This window comes from Panthera pardus, unplaced genomic scaffold (genome assembly GCF_024362965.1).
Source record: "Panthera pardus isolate Hobbes unplaced genomic scaffold, ASM2436296v1 HiC_scaffold_13, whole genome shotgun sequence".
NCBI lineage: Eukaryota > Metazoa > Chordata > Mammalia > Carnivora > Felidae > Panthera > Panthera pardus.
Window position 1 is genome coordinate 39,569,372 of NW_026526688.1, and position 20,232 is coordinate 39,589,603.

Here is a 20,232-nt window from a genome sequence, read left to right on the forward strand (position 1 = left end):
CCCCAACTCCCACTTCAGGATCTCAGTGAAGGAAGAGCCAAAGCAGAATACGTGGTCTCTCCACATTGTGTGGAAAGTAGAGAAGGACGGTAAGGCTGTTCTCATTACACTTTGTGAACACCTGTAAAAAAGGTGGAGTGGGCAGGAGCAAAGGAATAAAGATGACCAGGGGCACCTGGGTGGCTCAGTCGGTTAAGCGTCCAACTCTTAATTTAGGCTCAGGTCATGATCTCACGTTCGTGGCATCAAGCCGTGTGTCAGGCTCTGCACTGACAGGGTGGACTCTGCTTGGGATTCTCTCCCTCTCTCTCTGCTCCTCCCCTGCTTGTGTGTGTGTGTGCTCTCTCTCTCAAAATAAATACTTAAAAAAAAAAAGGTGACCACAGTTAGTGCAGATCCTTCTTAAAAGCAGAAAGAGGAGAAAGGATGGGAGATGCTGACAGATGAAGCATCTTACATGTACCCCCACAACACAGATACACACACACACACACACACACACACACACACACACACAGAGCCAATCATTAAACAAAAGGCCAAAACCTTATCTTCTTTCCTCTTTTTGATTTGTGGGAGTGGAAAGAGCTGCTGAAGACAATAGGTGAAGGTAAGAAAAGTAAGCAAAGAGAGCTGATTCTCTCTGATGTTTCAGGCCTCAGCCCTCCACTGAGGGCCTGTTCTGAGAGCCAAATCATCTTCCACTCTAGTACAAAGACCCATCCACCACTAGACAGAGTGAGCCTAGCCCAGCTCACATCCATCCCAGGGCACAGAAGAGCCACAGGAATTGGGAATCTTCAACAAAAGCTGTACAAAGCCTCCACTGAGTTCTTTCTCTCTTCCCGTGTTCTTGGGAGACTGCAAATACAGCAAATAAAACAAATACACTACCCTCAGAACACAGCCAGGAGTGGGATACAAACAGTTCTCCATCAAGTTGGGGAGGTAGGCAAGGAGAACCCATCCACACAAAGTCAGAGCAAATGGCCTGTGTGGCCATCTGCATGCCATGCAGAAGGAGGCTGAAGAGACACCTCACAGAAACCGTGCTTCAGGAACAGTAACACAGTTTAAGGAAGAAAGAAAAAGAGATTACTAAGAAAGCAATAGCATTAAAAAAAAAACCTAGTCTGGAAGAAAATACAATTCAAACAGAAGAAAACGTCTCACAAATGTTTCACACTTCCTTAATAATGTGAATTCAATAAAAAATTCAAAGAAGCAATGATAAAAACAACATATTAAAAGGCACATTCTGTGCTGAGAAAGTGAGTTGAGAGCCCGAACAGACAAAAGTGATAAACTAAAAATAGCAAGGTACAAAATAGAGACACCTGAAAACCAAATTACTCACCTAAAAGGAAAGGCTATGTAAAAGCAGATAATAGACGAAGGATTACAAAACAGAGAGAAGCTGATAAATGGGGGAGGTCTGTGAAATACGCAACTGTGTCTGTAAAGCAGAGACACCAACAAGCTGAGCAGGAGAGGTATTCACAATTAAAACACCAAAAAATTTTCCTGACATGGAAGAATCCACAAAACAAAAAAGAAAACTTGATTAACCACAGGAAAATCTCAGAAAACAACAGACACTGAGAGGAGACCTGTCCTGATTAAGCTATTAGGATTCAAGACTAAAGAAGGAATTCTTCAGGCAAAAGGAAGTCATTCTCGGGAGAGACCAAAAAAGTCGTCCTGACGCTTCTCCACAGTATCATTGGATGCCAGAGGAATGTCTACAACGTCCTGAGGAAAGAGTATCCTGAGGATTTTAAGTCCAGCCAAGTGATCCTTAAACTAAAATGACCACAAGCAGACTCTACTCTCAAGCACTTACAACCCTTCCTCTTTTTTATAATTTTTTTAATGTTTATTTATTTTTGAGAGACAGAACAAGAGCAAGGCGGGTGCAGGAAGAGAAGGAGACACAGAATCTGAAGCAAGCTCCAGGTTCTGAGCTGACAGCACAAAGCCCAACACGGGGCTCGAACTCACGGACCACAAGACCATGACCTGAGCCAAAGTCAGACACCAAACCAGCTGAGCCACCCAGGGGCCTCTAATTTACAATGCTTCTAGAAAACCTTTCTTGCCTGTGCACCATAGCCAACCATGACCTCAGGACTGCAGCCGCTCCTGCCAGGGCTGCTGCCAAGGACACAAAACCCACCCAAATACCAGCTCTGTGGTTGCAAAACAGAACGTAAAGGCTGCAAACCCTGATGAGGTAAAAACGATAAATGGGATGTAGGAGAGGGAGAAAGTATAACTGCTGATTTCCTCTTGTTATTGTAATTTTTCAATCTGTTCTAAAGTTAAAAATACGCAGCAAAAAAATACATAGTAATTCCAATATTTTCTGTTTTGCGAAACCTTTTTTTTAAAAATTTTTTACAGAGATCTCTTCAGAACTAATTACCTCTTACAGCAGAAAAACATTTTCTTTTTGTTTTTTTTTTTAAGTTTATTTATTTGAGAGAGACCAGGACAGCGTGGGGGAGGGGCAGAGAGCAAGGGAGAGAGAGAATTCAAATGAGAAACATTTTCTTAAAGACCAGAAATTTCTTCAGTTATACTTCAGATTTGTTTCTATAAATTAAGTCAGGTAAAATTGTAATTATTTATTTACAAACAGAATATATAGTATATCTCATGTTATATTAAATTATTTCTAGTTAGCAAGTTATTCTTCTATGTGCATATATTCAAAGAAAAGTACCTATAATGGAGTTTAATTAATGTTAAGAATGATTAATTGGGGGAGGGAAGGCTGGGAGTTTTTAAATAATTCATTCCTTGTGTTCTGTATTGTTTAAATATCTTATAATAGCTATATATCACTGTTATAAACTAAAAATCCATGTTTAAATTATAACAGCCAAAAATAAAATCTTTCGTTGAATTTTTAAACAAAACATAAAACATATGGTAACTACATAAAAATTTACAAACCAGAATTCAAAAGAAGGAAACAAAAGTCACTCATGATGCCATCTTCAGGGCCAACCAGAGTTAGTATCTTCTAATCTTGGGATGGAAGGGATTTCATAAAGACAATATCAAATATTTAATAAATAGACCCTTGTATTTTCTCCAATACTCTTATATTTATATTAATTCTATTTAAATATTTAATTGAGCGGTGTTTACTTTGAGTTCTGGTATGCAATAAGAATTAAATTTTTTCTGCTATGATTAGTTGTCCTAAGGTCATACACTGAACAATCCATTCTCTGCTGGCTGCTTTGAAATCCACCTCTACTAGTTCTGACACAGAATTAAATACTCTCAGGATTGAGTACCCTTTCTCATCTCATTTTTTCAGAGACCCAACACACTCAGAAACCCCTAGAGTTTCTGAGTGTCCTCTGTCCTGGGAAGGCTTTCTTATGGCCCACTGCCCCTGGTCTCCATTTCTCCTGGAGTTCCTAGCTCCCTTCAAGTGGATGCTAGTCCACCTGAATGCAGGCACCATCTCTGGAGCTCATCTCTTTACCCCTATATCTGGTCAAGTGTCTGGCACACACAGGCCTTCCAAATACCCTACCCAAGTAGCAAGCCTTCCCACCCACCCTCTCCTGCCTATGTACCACATTTTAAAACATTAACTAGATATTTTAACTAGAAATGTAACATTAACATTACATTTCATTTCATCATCTCAATGTTGGAGACTGGTAAACTAGTCATTTTATCTTTTTCAACAATACTTCTCTTCTAGTTTTATTCCTATTATTAAATATTTGCAATCCGGTCATATATAACCAAGAGAATCCTGCTACTCCAGGCCCCAGAGTCCCACGCAGAGGACTGAGCAGACACTCCTTTAGCACGAGCTCTACCTTGCCAAGCCCAGCACGCACAGTGACTGGCCTTCATGACTGGATGACACAGATTTCAGGGCCCATAATCTGGCAAGCTCTAGGCAGCTTCCTAGCCAAAGAAACTCACTGTCAACTAGTGCTAGAAATGGGCACACCAGCTGCTGGGAGCAATGATTTGACTTAATGCCCAGTGCCAACCACAGGTTCAGTCCTTCTCAGGAAATCATGCTTAATCAACCAGCAGCACTCTGACATCCTAAAGAGAATGCAGGGAACACAGAAACACCGAAGGAAGGCTGCGAGTAGCCAAAGCTCCATAGACACTTTACTATTGGAGTCAGAGGACACTGACAACACTCAAGTGATGGTCGCAGAGGGTACCTACAAATCAGGAACAGTTGAAAAGATCAGCCCACCCTACTCTGCATGGTGTCACAACTGAAGGCACAACTCCTGAACCTGGAGAAGAAAAGACAACAGACATTCTGATAGCTGTCTTTAAAGATCTAAAAGCCTATCATGTATAAGAGGAAATGGATTAGTTCAGTCATTTCCTCAGAGGCTAGAACTAGACCCACAGAGTATAAATCACAGGCAGGTGGACTGCAGGTCCAAATAATAGCCAGCTTTATATCTGAAGCTGGTCAACAACAGAGCAGCCTGCCTGGTGAAGGAGGCAGTTACATGGCACAGAGAACATGTGTCAGGGATGACCAGGTGATTTACAAAGGCCTCTTCTAAAACTGTTGAATTCTGACCCTAAAACTTATTTAGAGAAGGGCTGGTCTTCAAATGTAAAATTTTAAAAAGACTTCATTCGTTATCTAGAATTTTGAGAAGTATCAACCACACCCTTCTACTGAGCATTACCAGCTTTTAATAATGTGAATTTAATGATAAAAGATTAAAAATAAATTTTGATCTTCCAAGATTATAATTAGACACATATTAACACATATAATCTTTAAAATAAGCTGGCTAGCTAAGTGAGCTAATTAATCCTGACCAATGTAGGAAATGTTAGTCGTAACGGCTTACAAGAGCCAACACTGCACAATAGAGAGCTTGAAGACACATATGTAAAAACTACATTACTGCATCTGAAAATAAAATCGCACTTCGTCTTCTTGAGTAGCTACAAAAATGAGTGCTTGGAAACTTCTTGGCATAATTCTAAATTTAATCTCTGAGGAGATGTAGGTTAGAATAAAAAATGGATTCTGATTCAACCCATGGCAGCCGCTGCAGGAGCAGGACAACTAACTAAGGCTTTCTGCAGCTGAAGGCGCACATCCTCTATCCAAGTCCACGGGCCATGGGGATGATGGCTTTCCAGAGTCTGGGAGAGGCCTCACTCATGCCCCTGGCTGTCCCCAAACCTGAGCCCAAACTCAAGCTAGGCCTGAACACAGCAGGCAGTGAGCCATCTTTGCAGATCCTGATGAAAAGCCACCCTTCCGAATTTTCATTTCTTAAAGTAAATCTGCTTGTCTGGCAGTTTTCTGGTTGCTTTAGGGAAAGGCAAATACAAATGATAAACTTTATATGAAGAAAACAGTTGAACAAGAAGAGAAAGGGGCCTTTGTATTGGGCAGGGGAAATGCAGGAAATGCCGGGAAATGATATCAGCATTAAACACACACCACAGCGAGGAAGGGAGGCATGTACCAACAAACAAACCTGAAATTCTGCATGAACTGCCGGAACTTGTCCGCCCTCTTTGCCAGTGGCACGATAACGTTGATGAGTGTGTTGGCCATGTTGAGCTTTTCTTGTTTTACTTTCATGATAGGGCCAAATGGTCGAAACAACACAAGTCGTCTGAATTCGTGCTTCTGCTCCCCTTTGAAGGTGAGCTCATACAGAGTGCCTTTATCCCTTTCGGTGCGGTAGATCCCTGTCAACAGAAATACAAGGATAGTTTCAAAAATTAACCTTGGCTGCTGAGTGTTTTTTATAGCTGAGATCTAGCACAAAATGCGCCTTTGAAAACATTAAATTAAGATGAAATCTCTACATACAATAACTATTAGAAAACCCCAAATGCTCCCGTGTTAAAAAATCCCCAAAGAAATCAAAATCCCATCAATTTAAAAATCACATTTCTGAAGAGCTTCATAAACATGGAAAAAAGTTTGTAATGTCAGATACAAAACTGTATTTATACTAGAGGCATTCAAAAAAGGACTGTAAGGAAATATGCCAAAATAAGATTGGCTGTGATGTGGAATGGCGTGCTTTTTTTTTTCTTTTCTGCTATTATCCACACTTTCAGCAAGATGATTAGATAAATATTATAATTATTCTACGTACTTAATTTTAAAAGAATGTTAAAATTATCTCTTAGATATTATAGCCATTTCAGATGAACTGACCATAGCAATTTTGGGGGTATTTTGGGTTGGGGCTGTGCAAGTTTCTGGAAGCATTAAAGCACACAACACATAAGATACCCAACACAATGGCAGGTGCACATCTTATTTAATTTCATATTGTCCTTCCTAACTCTGAGGAGCAGCACAGCTCAGTGCTCCAGAGCCAGACTACTTGGGAGATCTATTTACACCCCGCCCCCAAATGAGCTCTACACCATGTCACTTGTACTAAAACACCACGGTCTTATTTGTCAGGTTGAAGTTGTGACCTGTCAACTCTCAGGATGAACCTCCTAAAGGCCTGATCCAACAGAATTTTTCTATCAAATAAGCAAACGATTCCCTGCTGCCTAGGTCCCATTGCCTGTCCAACATCACTGGTAATTGTGGGTGTTTTTCCTATAGTCAGAAGAATCTTGCAAAAATCCAGCCAATCACCAGATAATCTCCCTTATCTTTCACCTCTGACTTGCCATGTTTTCTATTCCATCTTTCTTCCCTCCTCTTAATCCCCACATTAGCTAGAATGCACCTTCCAGTCTTGGGAGAAGCTACAAAAGTACATCTCAGGGAAATACCCGCCTGCGGGGAGTCATAGCTCTCGACGCCTCTGATAAAGCACCCCTCCTTTCTTCCTCACTCCCTCTTCTCTTGTGGGCATAACAGGACTTCTCCACAAACACTGCTGGGTTCTCTTCCTCACTCTCTGCAGAATAGGAGCTTTTCCTTTTACAGTCCTTTTCCTGTTTACAGCCTCTTTGATCCTGTTCAAAGTCTGGATCTCCTTCAGGTGCCACAAAGAGGTGGAGTTTGGTACTGCAGATTTTCAAGGTAGTCTCATTTCTCACAGCTGTCCCAGGGGCCTGCCTCAAGATTCCAAATGCGCAACCTGCTGGCAGCCAGTCCGGATGATTTAAGGACCAGAGCACAGAGTTACAAGGACTGACTTCTCTTCGGAAGCCTCCATCGCTTCCTTGGGTAACAGGGCATACTGCTCAATGGCTCTGAGAATCAGGGCAGCTGAGAGAGGTTTTGCTGAGCTCATGCTGGAACAGAATCCAGAGTCCCTTCAGGGGTCATTCATGGAAGAAAGAAGAAGGTTCATTTCTTGGGAAGCTCAAAGGACTTCTCTGAAAACGTGAAGTGGTTCCTTTCAAAGTCTGTTAATTCTTTCAGGCAATTCGTGCTTGTGGAGGAAACAGGCTCTTCCCCACCTCTAACTGTTGTCTACAGCAGCTGGGGAAACCACCAAATTCCAGGGCAAAAATAAGGCTGGGCGAGTCAGCAAGGAGTTGCATTTGCTAATGGAGCGTGTCTGCACAGCTGAAACAGGCCTGCCAGGGGTCGCTGGCTGTGCCTTGTCAAACTTCTGTTATTGGGGTCAGCAAGCATACCTTTTTCACACAGCAAGAAACCTGCAAAAGGCTGCTGACAGTTTAACATGCAGATAAAAACGTATGTGAGCCAAAGATTGTTTTTTAACTGAGTCACTTTCTTTCTCAGCATTAGATAGGGATAAGAATCATAAAACATCTGAACCCACATATTTGAGAATACAGGTAGAAACATACACAAACCCATCTGAGAAGATGGACATCTACTTACAAAGAACCCAGAGAATGTGATAGTTCTTATCATAATGATTCTCCAGCACATAAGAGGAGCTGCCTTTCGCAGAGCATGTATCATCAGCCTGGGTGCGACAGGGTGGCAGCTTTGTTAAAATGGTTTCCAGGCCTGGCACTCCTTACTGGGAAGGCCAGAGCAGCCAGGCTAATCTTGCTCACCACAATGTCAGCTGCTTCCTCATCGTCTTCTACATCCCATGACTCGAAACAGTTATTACATCAACTTTTTAGCGTATTTCCCCATACTTTGCCTAATTAAATTAATGATGTCTTATAAATCTGATTCAGATCTCTTAATTCCCTCTATTTTAAATAAGTTATTTAAAACTCTCTTGCAACCTGTGTCCACTAAAACCCACACCTAGCCACCCACCCACCACACCCGCAGGCACATCCTCCCACACCTGCACACAGGCCCCCTCAGTCTGATTGTAACACAAAGGACCACTCCTTAATGGATCCCTGTGCCTCCTGGAAATCTTCAGTGGTGGAAACACAAAGGGGCTGAGAGAAAAGGGGGACAGAAGCCTTCTGAGACAGAAATGATTTTTCAGCCAGTGAGGTGGCATGCACACCAGCAAATGCAAAGCAAACCAGCTTTGCATAGGATTGCATCATTTTTATGCATTATGTTAATTAGAGATCAAAATAAGAACTTCACAGCGAGCTTAGATTTTGGTTTAGATACCCTAACTGGCACCCTCTTTCCCCTTCTTTCTCTCCATAGATGCTAAGTTTACTTTCACTTTGGTGTTTCTGTTTCCTGAGCAAGGTTCTTAGTGCTTGTAAGTAAAATCTTATTCTACTCAAGGACACCAGACTCTAGGATGACCAACTACATGGGGATACCTCCAGGCATCCAAGGTATAGTTCCCTGGTCTGCAGCAAATGGCTGTCCCTTTAGCAGGCCAGGAGCTAACCAGACATAGGCCCCCTCTCTAAAACCTGTCCTCAACATAGGACCTCAGAAATCAAGATGCTGGAGGTCAAGGAGGTACGACTCCTTACCCTCACACTCCTGCTACCTTCACTCAATATATGTGCATAGGTTGTGGCCCAGTCCTGCACTGCTGATCCCAGAAGTTTCTCCACTGTCATCCCTGCCTTTCCTACCTTCCCACATGGAGCCTGGGTCAGGTCTCCCAGCACAATAACTACAATCCTCTGCCAACCCGTGTCCTACTTCCAGGACCCAATCCATCCTGACATATCCTGTGGCCCTCAGCCTTCCTACAGTACCATTCTAATCCTGCTTCTCTCTCACAAGCTTCTTAGAGCCTAGAGAATAAAGTACCAACCCCATGTCCAGGCCTTCAAGACCCTCCATAATGTGACCTCAGTGTGCTATCCTAACTGCAGGCCTTATCCCTGCCTCACGAGAAATATGGGCTCTAGGCAAGCTGCTTCACAATGAGCATTTACAACTACTTTTTCCCCTTGGAGAAACTGGAACCCTCCTGAAAAGCTGGTGGGAAAATGGTACAGACACAATGGAGAAGAGTTTGGCAGTTCTTCAAAAAGCTAAACATGGGATCAACATATGATCCAGCAGTTCCACTTCTGGGTATGTACCCAAAAGAAATGAAAGCAGAGACTTGAAGAGATACTTGTGCACACATGTTCATACACGCACTGCTTATAATACCAAAAGATGGCAACAGCCCAAACCTCAACCAAGAGATGAATGGACACAACACAGTAGACACACACAATGGACTACGACCCAGCCTTAAAAAGGAATGGGATTCTGACACATGCCACAACATGGATGAACCCTAAACCACGTGCTTGGTGAAATAAGCCAGACACAAAAGGACAGATATTGTATGGGTCCACTTATATGAGGAATCTAGATTAGTCAAATTCCTAGAGACAGAAAGCGGGCTGGTGGTTACCAGGGATTGGGGGAGCAGGAAATGGGGAGTTAGTATATAATGGGCACAGAGTTTCAGTCTGACATGATGAAAAGGTTCTAGAAATGGGTAGTGTGATGGTGACACAATAATGTGAATATGCTTAATGTCACTGGACTGTACACTTAAAAATAGTTAAAATGGTAAATTTTACGTATACTTTACCACAATAACTGCTGAAAAGGCCTTGAATTTTCTCAAGACACATTTCCCCACCAGTCTACCTTTTTTGCCCTCCTAAATCTGACCCTCCTCCTTTGGGAGGATTCCCATGACGTTCTCAATCCAAAGTGGCCATTCAATCCTCCAAACACTCTGGTCTTCAGAGATTTTAAACTTTTCATTGCTGAACTAGTTTTTTGGCCCCTAAGGACTTTGGAGATCATCTAGGCCAGCCTTGTCATTCTACAGGTGAATAAACTGAGTCACAGGGCAGTTGTGATCTGCCTGTGTTCACCACACTTTTTAATGCCTGACTGGAACATACCATGTGTGAGGGTTTGCTCCCTAGAGGTCACTTTTCATATTCGACATTAACAGCTCAGAGCAGAGATGCAGGACCATGCAGAAGTCAGAATAAACAATATAAAGTCTGTCATAAAAACCACTGTTTGGCTCATTTACCCACAGATAATCTTCACATCCACCCTTAGAACTTTTCTTTTACTTTCACGCACAATTGTAACAGTTATTAAACAATAATCATCTAAATTCATAGTCTACAACACATTCAAAGTAGTAAATTTTAAGAGGAATTCTCATAAAAAAATCTTTCTACCAACAAAAGAAGAGTGTATGGGAAAAGGGAACCTAGAACTGGCAGAAACGCTGACAGTAGTACCTAGTGGTCTCCTGACAACAGTGCGGGGGAGGCAGAACATTATTTGTTTTTAATTAAAATGTCTGAGACACTGAATATAAAGAAAAAACACTCATGTAACTTGCCTTGAATATATCACTGTAAGAGCATATTCTCCTTACTCCTATTCAAGAAGACAAACAGAAATACCCGAGAAAGATTTTACTCCTAACATTAATTTTTAACTATTCTGGTGCTTTAGTGATTTTCAGTTAGAAAATTCTGCTTAGCAGGAATATGTACCTCATTCCCAGACCCTGTGGGATAAACGAGACATTATTACAGTGCCATCTGTTGCTGGCTCTGTTTTCTTAGGGAAAATAGTAGACATCTGACATTGTGAAAGAGATGTTCCTGAGAGTGCCCTGAACCTTCAAATGCTCAGGTACTCTACGTAAGAAATTCTCCCCATAAAAACCGAATAAAAAGTGACCACTCTAAAGCTCTTCCTCAGGTAGGGTAATGTCTGTATAAGCCTTGCTTTCTGCTGCATCACAGTGCATCCGTTCACAGTAACTTCTGGATGTGTCCCAACGCAAGTTTATTGTGGTTTTCGGCCTTCACCAAACATTTCTTTCGTCTGATAAGAAACAGTTGCACTGACTGATGCCCTTGCTGAAACAACTCCTGAATTGCCTCGTCTTACTTCTATTTATTGCATTTGGTATGTATTTGTTCTTGTTATAGAGCTATGCAAATTCATCACCTGGTCCTTAATCTATCAGAAATTTCTAAGAATCTCACTTTACTTAGAGCTCCTCCTTATTTTATCACTTCTACTAACAGTTGACTTTCTTTTCAGAGGCATTCCCCACCCCCCCAAGACTACAACCTACCTGTCACTTCATGAAACCTCCCAGATGTCAGACAATAAATGGAAAGCAAAGGCATGTTATGATTCCAGCGCCCCGGTGGGCTGGGATCCTCACCAGGTCCCCGCCAGCCTGACAGGCTTCATATTCATGTGACATGGTTATTTTGATCCTTACTGATTTTTCCTATGGGTTATTTACTGTGGATTGTGTTTTATATTAGAAATATAAAAATGAACATAATCGCTGTGCTTTCAGAGAGAAAGGTAGATAGGTAAACAGCACAGCCATAAATGTATGATAAGCACCTAAGAGAGTCTACCTAAGGTGTAAGGGAACAGAAAGGAGGAAGTGTCTACCTGCCGGAAGGTGCGAACAGTTTGATAAAAGATGTTTCACCAGAACTGAAGACTGAGTGGGTGTTTGCCAAGACCGCAAAATCAGAGAGGGCATTCTATGGATAGATATCAGCATAAGCTAAGAGATAGAAAAAAGCAAAAACCAATGTGTTATGTATGGCAAACCTAAGGCAGTTCAGCAAGGCTGGAGTGCAAAAAGCTAGGTCTGGGACAGAGGTAGGAAGTGAAGCTGGGGGGACTCAGGTAGGGCACACCATGCTGGCCCACTAGGTCATCCTCATGGGCACGAACTCTGACCTGAAGCTCAGGGTTGTTAACAGGGGAGACGGGGACCACTTCAGCACCATCACCTTACAGCAGCGGGGTGGGGAGCAGAGCATCGAGGGACCACAGGGATTGAGATCAGATTGCAATGAGGAGAGAAGCACAATGATTCAGCAAGAAATGACAAAGCCCTAAATTGTGGCAGTGCCAGGGGAGATGATGAGAAGTGGAAAAAACTCAAGAAAACGTGGTTAGAAAATGGGACAGCAAGTGAGGGAGAGGGAGAAAGGCAGTGTGACTCCAACCACAGGTGAGAAAAGGGTTTTGAGTCAAGCTTTGGAGAGGCTGATTTCAGGAGCCGCTGGAGGGGGACTGAAGCGCAGCAGACTGGCTTCTCTGGGACACACAGAGGTGGGTGTCCCCAGCCTGCAAGCTGAAGCTGTGGGTGTGGGTCAGACCATTCAGGACGTCTGTAAGGAGAGGAGAGGGAGCATGGGATGCAGGCCTGGGGTGTCCCAACCCCACAGGAGTTATGTGTGTGCATCAGCAAGGGAGGTGGAGAGACCAGGAGAAGTGAGACAAATCACAGAAGGCAGAAGGTGGCACAGGCAGCCAGCGAGTGCAGGACTGCAGTGGTGCAAGTCTCATCAAGGTTAAGTATGACAAGGATGAAACTGACCCACGGGATGGCAAGTATGAGATCACTGGTGACCTCACCAATGAGGGCTTCAGAGAAGGGACAGAGCTGCAAGCCAGACATGAAGGATGATGACAGATGAAGTGGCAGGAATGAGTTGAGGGAGTTGAACATTTTCCTTTCATTTCCTTCAAGTTGTTGAGTTACTGTTGCCTGTGGACCTTTGCCCATTCTTTCCCCTCTGCCTGGGATGCTTTCCCTCAGGCCAGGGTACAACTGGATCCTTCTCACAAAGCCACCTCCTCAAAGAGGCCCTCTCTAGTCTCGCTCCCCACTTCCACCCTGCCCCATCACTCTGCCACCTCTCATCCATCACCTGCCTATTCATTACTGTTCCCACCACTAGAAGGTAAGCACCAGGACAACCAGAATAAGTCTGCATCCCTAATGGAAATCCCTTGCAAAGAGGAAGGGCAGGAGGGAGGGAAGGAAGGTGCCTGGCTAAGAAGGGAATGAATGCAACAGAACAGTAACTAAGGGAACTTACAGAGTTGACAGTGTTTTCTTTTGTTACAAAAAATAGGAAAAAGAAACAACCCTTCATATGTTGAGAGGAAGGAACAAAGAGAAGTAGGCAATGAGGATACACAGATGGAATGAGAAAGTGGGAGGTATGTGGGACCAGCAGCCTTGAAAGGACATGGCCTTGGACAAAGCAGTATCACCTGCTCTCCAGAGCAGGGCAGAAATAAGAAAGCAAAGGGGCAGGTAGTGCAGGTTTGGGGCAAGAAGCCAAACAAAGGCATGAGAACTAACACTAAGTGAAGTGGGAGGGAGGCCAGGCCTCCCAGGTCATAAGGGGACCAAGGGTGGATATGGGCCCTGAGAGGGGTGCTGGGAGCCTGGATGGTGGCCAGAGGATGGGAGATAGCACAAAGTGCAGCCGGGCTGGAGATCAGAAATTTGTACTGATATCAGCACACATAGACCTTCAGGGGCTTTCCTCCAGCAGCACGAAGGACAGGTGGAGGAGGGGGCAAGACAGTGATCTAGGACTGGGCTCTGCAGGACAGGTGTGGAGGGCTGGGAAGAAAGTGGCCAAAGGAATCCATCATGGACTCCAGGCTAGAAAGGGAGGAGTACGGCCTAAGGAAAGGAAGGTCAAAGGGCACGGAATGGCTCAGACTATGAATGAACAATGCGGAGAGTGAAGTCAGAAGTAATAATAGAAGTCATGGGGAAAAATGGATTTCTGATGATGTGTAAGTTTAATGAAAAAGCAGGGCTCTTCCAGGAGATGACAAGGCCCAAGATGTGGCTGCCCTGGAAGTTGGCCTCTGCACTTTCCCTCTCTCTATGCCCTTGAGTTGGCCAGACCACATAATGTGCCCCTCGAGATCCCCAACTACACAGATCTCTTTTTCACCCTGAGTTCTTCAAGGACTGTGGCCTGTTATGAAGAAATAGTAGATCCATCTCTTTCCATAACTTTAAGAAACCAATGGTGAAAAATTACACAGACTAGATGTCTCCCTGAACTAAAGACAGTTTAAGGGGCTAGACAACAGCAGTGAGGACTAAGATAGTAGGGAGTTCTGCAGGGATTCCAGAACAAACATCTGAGGGAAGTCAGAGTGACCATTGTTGGGGCACGTTTCTGAATAGCTGGGGAACTTCCTGCCAATACACTGTACATCCAGGATGCTGTGGAAAAGCAGATATCTTTAGATATAGGTAGCAGCAATGAGAAGGAGTTAAAAGGTTAAAGAGCAGAGAATATGTGACAGTGTTACTGTCTCTGGTCAACCGCTGAGCTTGTCTGTACACAATTACTTAAGTGACTTACTGCCAAAATAGAGGATGTACTGCATTTACATTCCCCAACCCATGTCTATTTCTCAAACCACATTCACAAATTTCATCTTAGTTCTAAAAAAGTCTCCTAGGGGCACCTGTGCGGCTCAGTTGGTTCAGCGTACAACTTGATTTTGGCTCAGGTCCTGATCTCACGATAGTGAGATCTAGCCCCTTATTGAGTTTGAGCCCCACGTCAGGTCTGCCCTGGGTGTGGAGCCTGCTTAGGATTGCTTCTCCTCCTCCCTCTGTCCTTCCCCAACTCACACTCTTAACCTCTCTCAAAAAATAAAGACAAATAAAAAAAGCCTTCTAATGAGGTAAGCCATTTACCCATTTCCTTTTACAGACAGGTGAACTAAGACCTTCATAGCAGTTAAATAAGGAGCCAGTTCAAGGTTCCAAATGGTATGCTCGAAGATGATGGGCAATCACTGCATTTCAAAGCATGTCATGGTAAGTCTCTTTAAAGGTAACTTAACTTTACCATCAAATGGGTGTTTATAATTCTTTCTTTTCTGTTCTTCCTTTCTTTTCAAGATTGACTATCAAGGACAGAAAAACACCAATAAAGATCACATCAGAAAGCTAATCAACTTTCCAAAGTATATCAGGAAAGTCAGTCTTAAAATTCACCTTTGAAGATTAGTGTATTATTGATTCATTCATGGACAGCAATTTCCTCATCTTTAAGAAATGGGATTAATACCTATTTCTTCATAGAGCTGTTGTAGAGATTAAATAAATTAATACATGCAAATATGTATGCCTGGTACATGGGAAGTACTCAGTGATATCAGCAATAGCAATAACCTTAATAACTGTCATTACTACTATTATATTATTATGTCATCCCACTCTGCCCCATTAGCCATTTAATGCATTCCTGCTTTTGGTCAGACAGGTCAGGGCTCTGGTGCAAGCCCCACTCTTGCTATGCTCTACACTGGTCTTAAACATGCTTGGAGGCTGAATCTAATCACTCATTTTTAGAAATCATCATTGTGGATCCAGAGATATGGGGATTCTTGAATATTCTGGTAAAAAGCCTGGTAATACACAAATTAACATATATAATATTTAAGTCAAGGAAATTTTTAGAATATTGCAATAGGATTTTTTTAACTGTTGCTTGAGAAATCCATTTCTGAGACAGAGCGTGAGCAGGGGAAGGTCAGAGAGAGAGGGACACACAGAATCCGAAGCAGGCTCCAGCCTCTGAGCTGTCAGCACAGAGCCTGATGCGGGGCTCGAACTCACAAACTGCGAGTTCATGACCTGAGCTGAAGTCGGACGCTCAACCGACTGAGCCACCCAGGCACCCGGAGAAATCCATTTCTAATGCATAATAACGACTGGAATTTTTAAAACATTGATCCCATAGCCCTTTATCAGATACCATGACCTTCAATCTGACTACAACCACCCCCTCATAACCTTCCTGGTTAGCAAAGCCCTTTACCATATCACACCTACATCCCAATCACTAACATAATTCATACTTAGAACACTTTCCTTCCCTCTGCCAGACACACCCAGTCTCCTGGCTGTCGCTGACAGCTTCTGTGTTTGGCCAACATCTATGCCAGAGACTCACGGTCTAACTCGGGCTTCACTGTTCACTTTGTGCCACCTTAAATAAGATATTTAATGACACAGGGTTCCTACTTCCTAGTCTTAAAAATTGAATCACAGTCTATGTTCAAAGCATCAACATCAACCGCTTTGTGCTTCAGGGAAATTGCATCTCCTGTAAGTATTTATTCTATTTGACTAACTCATCTAATTAGTCAGTGGTAAAAATTCATTTTAGCTTTACAAAATAGGCTGTAAGAGTGAGTCACTAGACATTTGGGGGAAGATATGTATATTTGTGTGGAACTTCTGAACTACATATAAACCACAGCAGGCTGAAGAGCAAGAAAAGAATCAGAAGACCTACAATATAGGTCACAATATTCTACCATAATAGACACGAGTTGACTTGTATTTGTCTATGCCAGTAGAAACTGGAAAGCTTTAGAAAATACAGATTCTAGGGGCGCCTGGGTGGTTCAGTCAGTTAAGCTCCCATCCCAAGGTCCAAACCTTGGCAGTGAAATCTGAATGATATATCATGTCCTCCAAACATTCCAGGGACATAAGGGTAGTAAGTAAGGGGAAGAGGATAGTGAATAATGGGATATGCTTCTGTTAACCCATAAATTCAGTCACTCATTCCTTCAACAATCCCTCAAAAAGCACTTTCCACTATTGGTAAAAGACTACAGTACATAAAGATGAATAAAACACTGACTCCCAGAAACGAGCAGCTACAGCACTGTGGTTAAGGCCAGGGGTGATGGTGAGAAACCCCTACTTCTGCTTGGGAGACTTAAGAATAGCTGCCTGGAGAGGCAAGCATCTGAGCGATGTTGAGGAGGAGAACGGTGTAGTAGGCAGACTCCATACAGGATGTGCGAGGACTGGCAGGCTGACCAGCACATTCAATAGTGTACAATAGCACAGAAGAAGAATATGGTACATTCAGAAAACTACATAAGTTCAGTAAGGCTGAGAGAGGGGCCAGGTGAAGGACACAGCAAGACATGAAGCTCAAGGGCAGGTTCCAAATCACAATGGCCTTGTGAGTTACACTAAGGAGGACTTACTGTTTGGCACCACAGAGATTTTTGGGTTTTGTTTGGATATTGGTTTGTGGATTTTCTTATGTTTCAGGCAACCACTGTCAGAAAAATTTAACAATCTGAATCTTAAACTGTAAAAATGTATGTTCTATTCAGTGTAAAGTTTTGAAGACCCCCCCTCCCCCATTGAGGTTAGCTTTCAATTGGAAGACTGAATCCTATGCACACTTTCCTCCACGTCCTTACAAACACACACAGACACAGATACACATCTTCACTGATCACCAAGGGAAAACACAACATGTAATGAGAGAGTAAAAAGTGTTTTCCCTTTGGGGTAAAAAGCACACTAAGAAACAACTTTAATACTAGTGGGAGCTGTGAGGTTTGTCAGCCCAACAGGAGCATCCTTTTTAATATACTAATCTGTTCAGAATGCCAAGCTGCATTTTGGTCATACTGAACCCCTGTGAGGTAGCAAGTCATAAAGTGACACTTGATAACAAAGCCAGAGAAAGATCTTACAGAGATAATCTGACCCAAGAGAGAGACAGACATGAATTTTAATTCCATTCAACCGTTAACTTGCTCTATGACTTTGGACAAAGTCAATTCTCAAAGCTTCAGTTTCCCCAAATGTACAACACAGGCACTAAACAAAACACAACTCACTGGGTCCACGAAATAACAATAAACCAAAAGAAATACAATTTTTTAACCAGTTTATATTTCTATTTCCTAATTTTTTCCATTTCATTCTTATGTATTCACTCTGCAGCAGAAGATAAGACCTTAGCTCTGTTATCCTTTCCCATCCTAAACATAAACAAACATGTTTATATTCTTCCAATACACTTATCACCCTTGTTAGTTAAATTAGTATGTGGTTCAGAAAAAACACAATTGTAATCTTAGGATTAAGAGAGCCACTGTCTCTATAAAATTCCTACAGCAACTTTAGTAACATATCATAACACTGATGTATATTGAAGCACAGAAACAATTCCATAGGAAGGCAAAACAATGTGCTCTATAAGACAGGCGGTTTTCCAGTGACAGTTTAATATAAGGAATTTTTTTAACTTAGAAAATCTATAAAAATAGATAATATTTAACCTATGTAGAAGGTACTCCCTAAATATTTTTTCTCAAGTAAGTCATGATGGATTACTTGGTCTATGCTACTGTACCCCGCAGCCTTCAATCTGTGTGGGTCTGTGACTGCTTTGCTTAAGAGAGCACATGAAGTGATGTGGTTTCCACTTTGTTTTCTGGAACACATAAGAAGTTAAACTACCCTGAGGTTGCCATGCTATCAAGAAGCCACACTGCAAGGACAAGCCATGCATAGGCAATCCAGTTAGCAGTCCTGGTCCTCAGGACATCATAGCCCAGCTGCCAGACCTGGGAGTGAATGAGCATTCAGATGATTCAAGTCCATTCAAGCCCCTACCTGTCAGCCCCAGCCTTCTAGCCTTCCTAGATGGAGCCCCAAACATGCTGTAGCAAGACAAGCCATCCCCACTGTGCCTTTTCTGAATCCCTGACCCATATAATCTGTTACCACATGAAAATGATGACCTCAAGCAACTAAATTCTGGGATAATTTGTATTGCAGCAATAATAACTGGAACGTATTTCATAATAGCATGTAAATACATAAATGTGCTATGCTGCTCACTAACAGCACATGAAAACATTATCAGTTACTGTGCTCATAGTATTACTGACATCCCCTTGTGACTCACTAGGCATGTACCAGAATGTAAGGCCACTGGACCTGAGTATGGAACTGGGCAGAAGGAGTTCCCCAGATAGGACTAAAATTTTCCTCAGAAAGAAGTTCTGGGGGGCTCCTAGGTGGCTCAGTCTGTTAAGTACCCAACTCTTGATTTCAACTCAAGTCATGATCTCAGGGTAGTGAGATTGACCTGAGTCCCACACAGGGCTCCATGCTGGGTGTGGAGCCTGCTTAAGAGTCTCTCTCTCCTCTTCTCACTCTGGCCCCTTCCCTCCCCAACAGGAACACAGGCGCAGCTCTCTCTCTCTAAGAAAAAAAAGGAAGCTCTGGGTCCACAAAACACATGGACAAATGTTGGCAGCTGAGACCCCCAAACCCCATAAAATTCAGCATGGCTACAATAAATTTAACCTAGAAAACCTTTCAAGTAGATGATATAAAACTTTTACTTCGGCTATAACATCACACAAATAAACAAAGACCCCTTGGTTAAGTAGCTACTGATACCTATTTTGCATTTAATCTCTTGGTGAATTCTCTAAAATAAAAATGTACCTCGGTTATATAAATAGTTAACTTGAGAGACAGAAACTAACATATCAATAATTATCTTGAGTCTAAGTAGTCCACATACCAGGTAAAAGGAGAGACTGGCAGAGTGGTTAAGAAACAAACAAGCACAACTATAGGCTGTTTACAAAAAACTCACTTCAAATTCAATAAATGACTTAGGTAACTTGAAGGAAAAAGGATGGAGAAAGATATATCATGCAAACATTAACAAAAAAGGAGTGGCTATGTGAGGTAAAGCAGACTTCAAGAATGAAGAAAATTACTAGAGACAGAGGGACATCACAAAATGATAAAAGGTTCAATCCACGGAGAAGACACAATGATCCTACACGTGTGTACCCCAAACAACAGAGTCTCAAAAGACAGAAGAAAAACTGATGAAGATGAAAGGTGAAAGAGACAATTCTATAATTATCGTTGGGAACATCTATCCCCTTGTCAGCAACAGAGAGAACCACCAGACATCCCAGGTGTCCTTGTGTCTTTCAGTGGGACGTCGTCTTCATGGCCAGGGTCTTGCTGTTTCCCCCACCATGTGAGGTGAGTGGCTGCCTGTGCAAGTAGACGGAGGCCCCAGGGCACATGGGCCTGATGGGGAGGCTGGCCTCAGGGCAACACCAGCCAGCTTGTGGGACTGGGACACCCTCATTGCCCCAGAGGGCTGGCATGTCCCTAAACATCTGCCCTGTGCAGTGGGCTGTCAGGAAAGCATAGGTCACCTGTGGCTCCTTCAAAGGATTCCATGGGCCCCAGAGGGGTC

General features: G+C 42.8%; 1 protein-coding gene across 13 annotated transcripts in view; it reads right to left on the reverse strand.

The window, feature by feature from the left end:
* Window positions 1-20,232, reverse strand: part of CSGALNACT1 (chondroitin sulfate N-acetylgalactosaminyltransferase 1) — a 347,129-nt gene that overhangs the window by 39,708 nt on the left and 287,189 nt on the right. For all 13 annotated transcript variants that reach the window (XM_053900992.1, XM_053901002.1, XM_053900996.1 and 10 more), the window contains one exon: window positions 5,511-5,727. In XM_053900992.1, coding sequence (XP_053756967.1) covers window positions 5,511-5,727 — 217 coding nt within the window. The remainder of the gene's footprint in view (window positions 1-5,510; window positions 5,728-20,232) is intronic.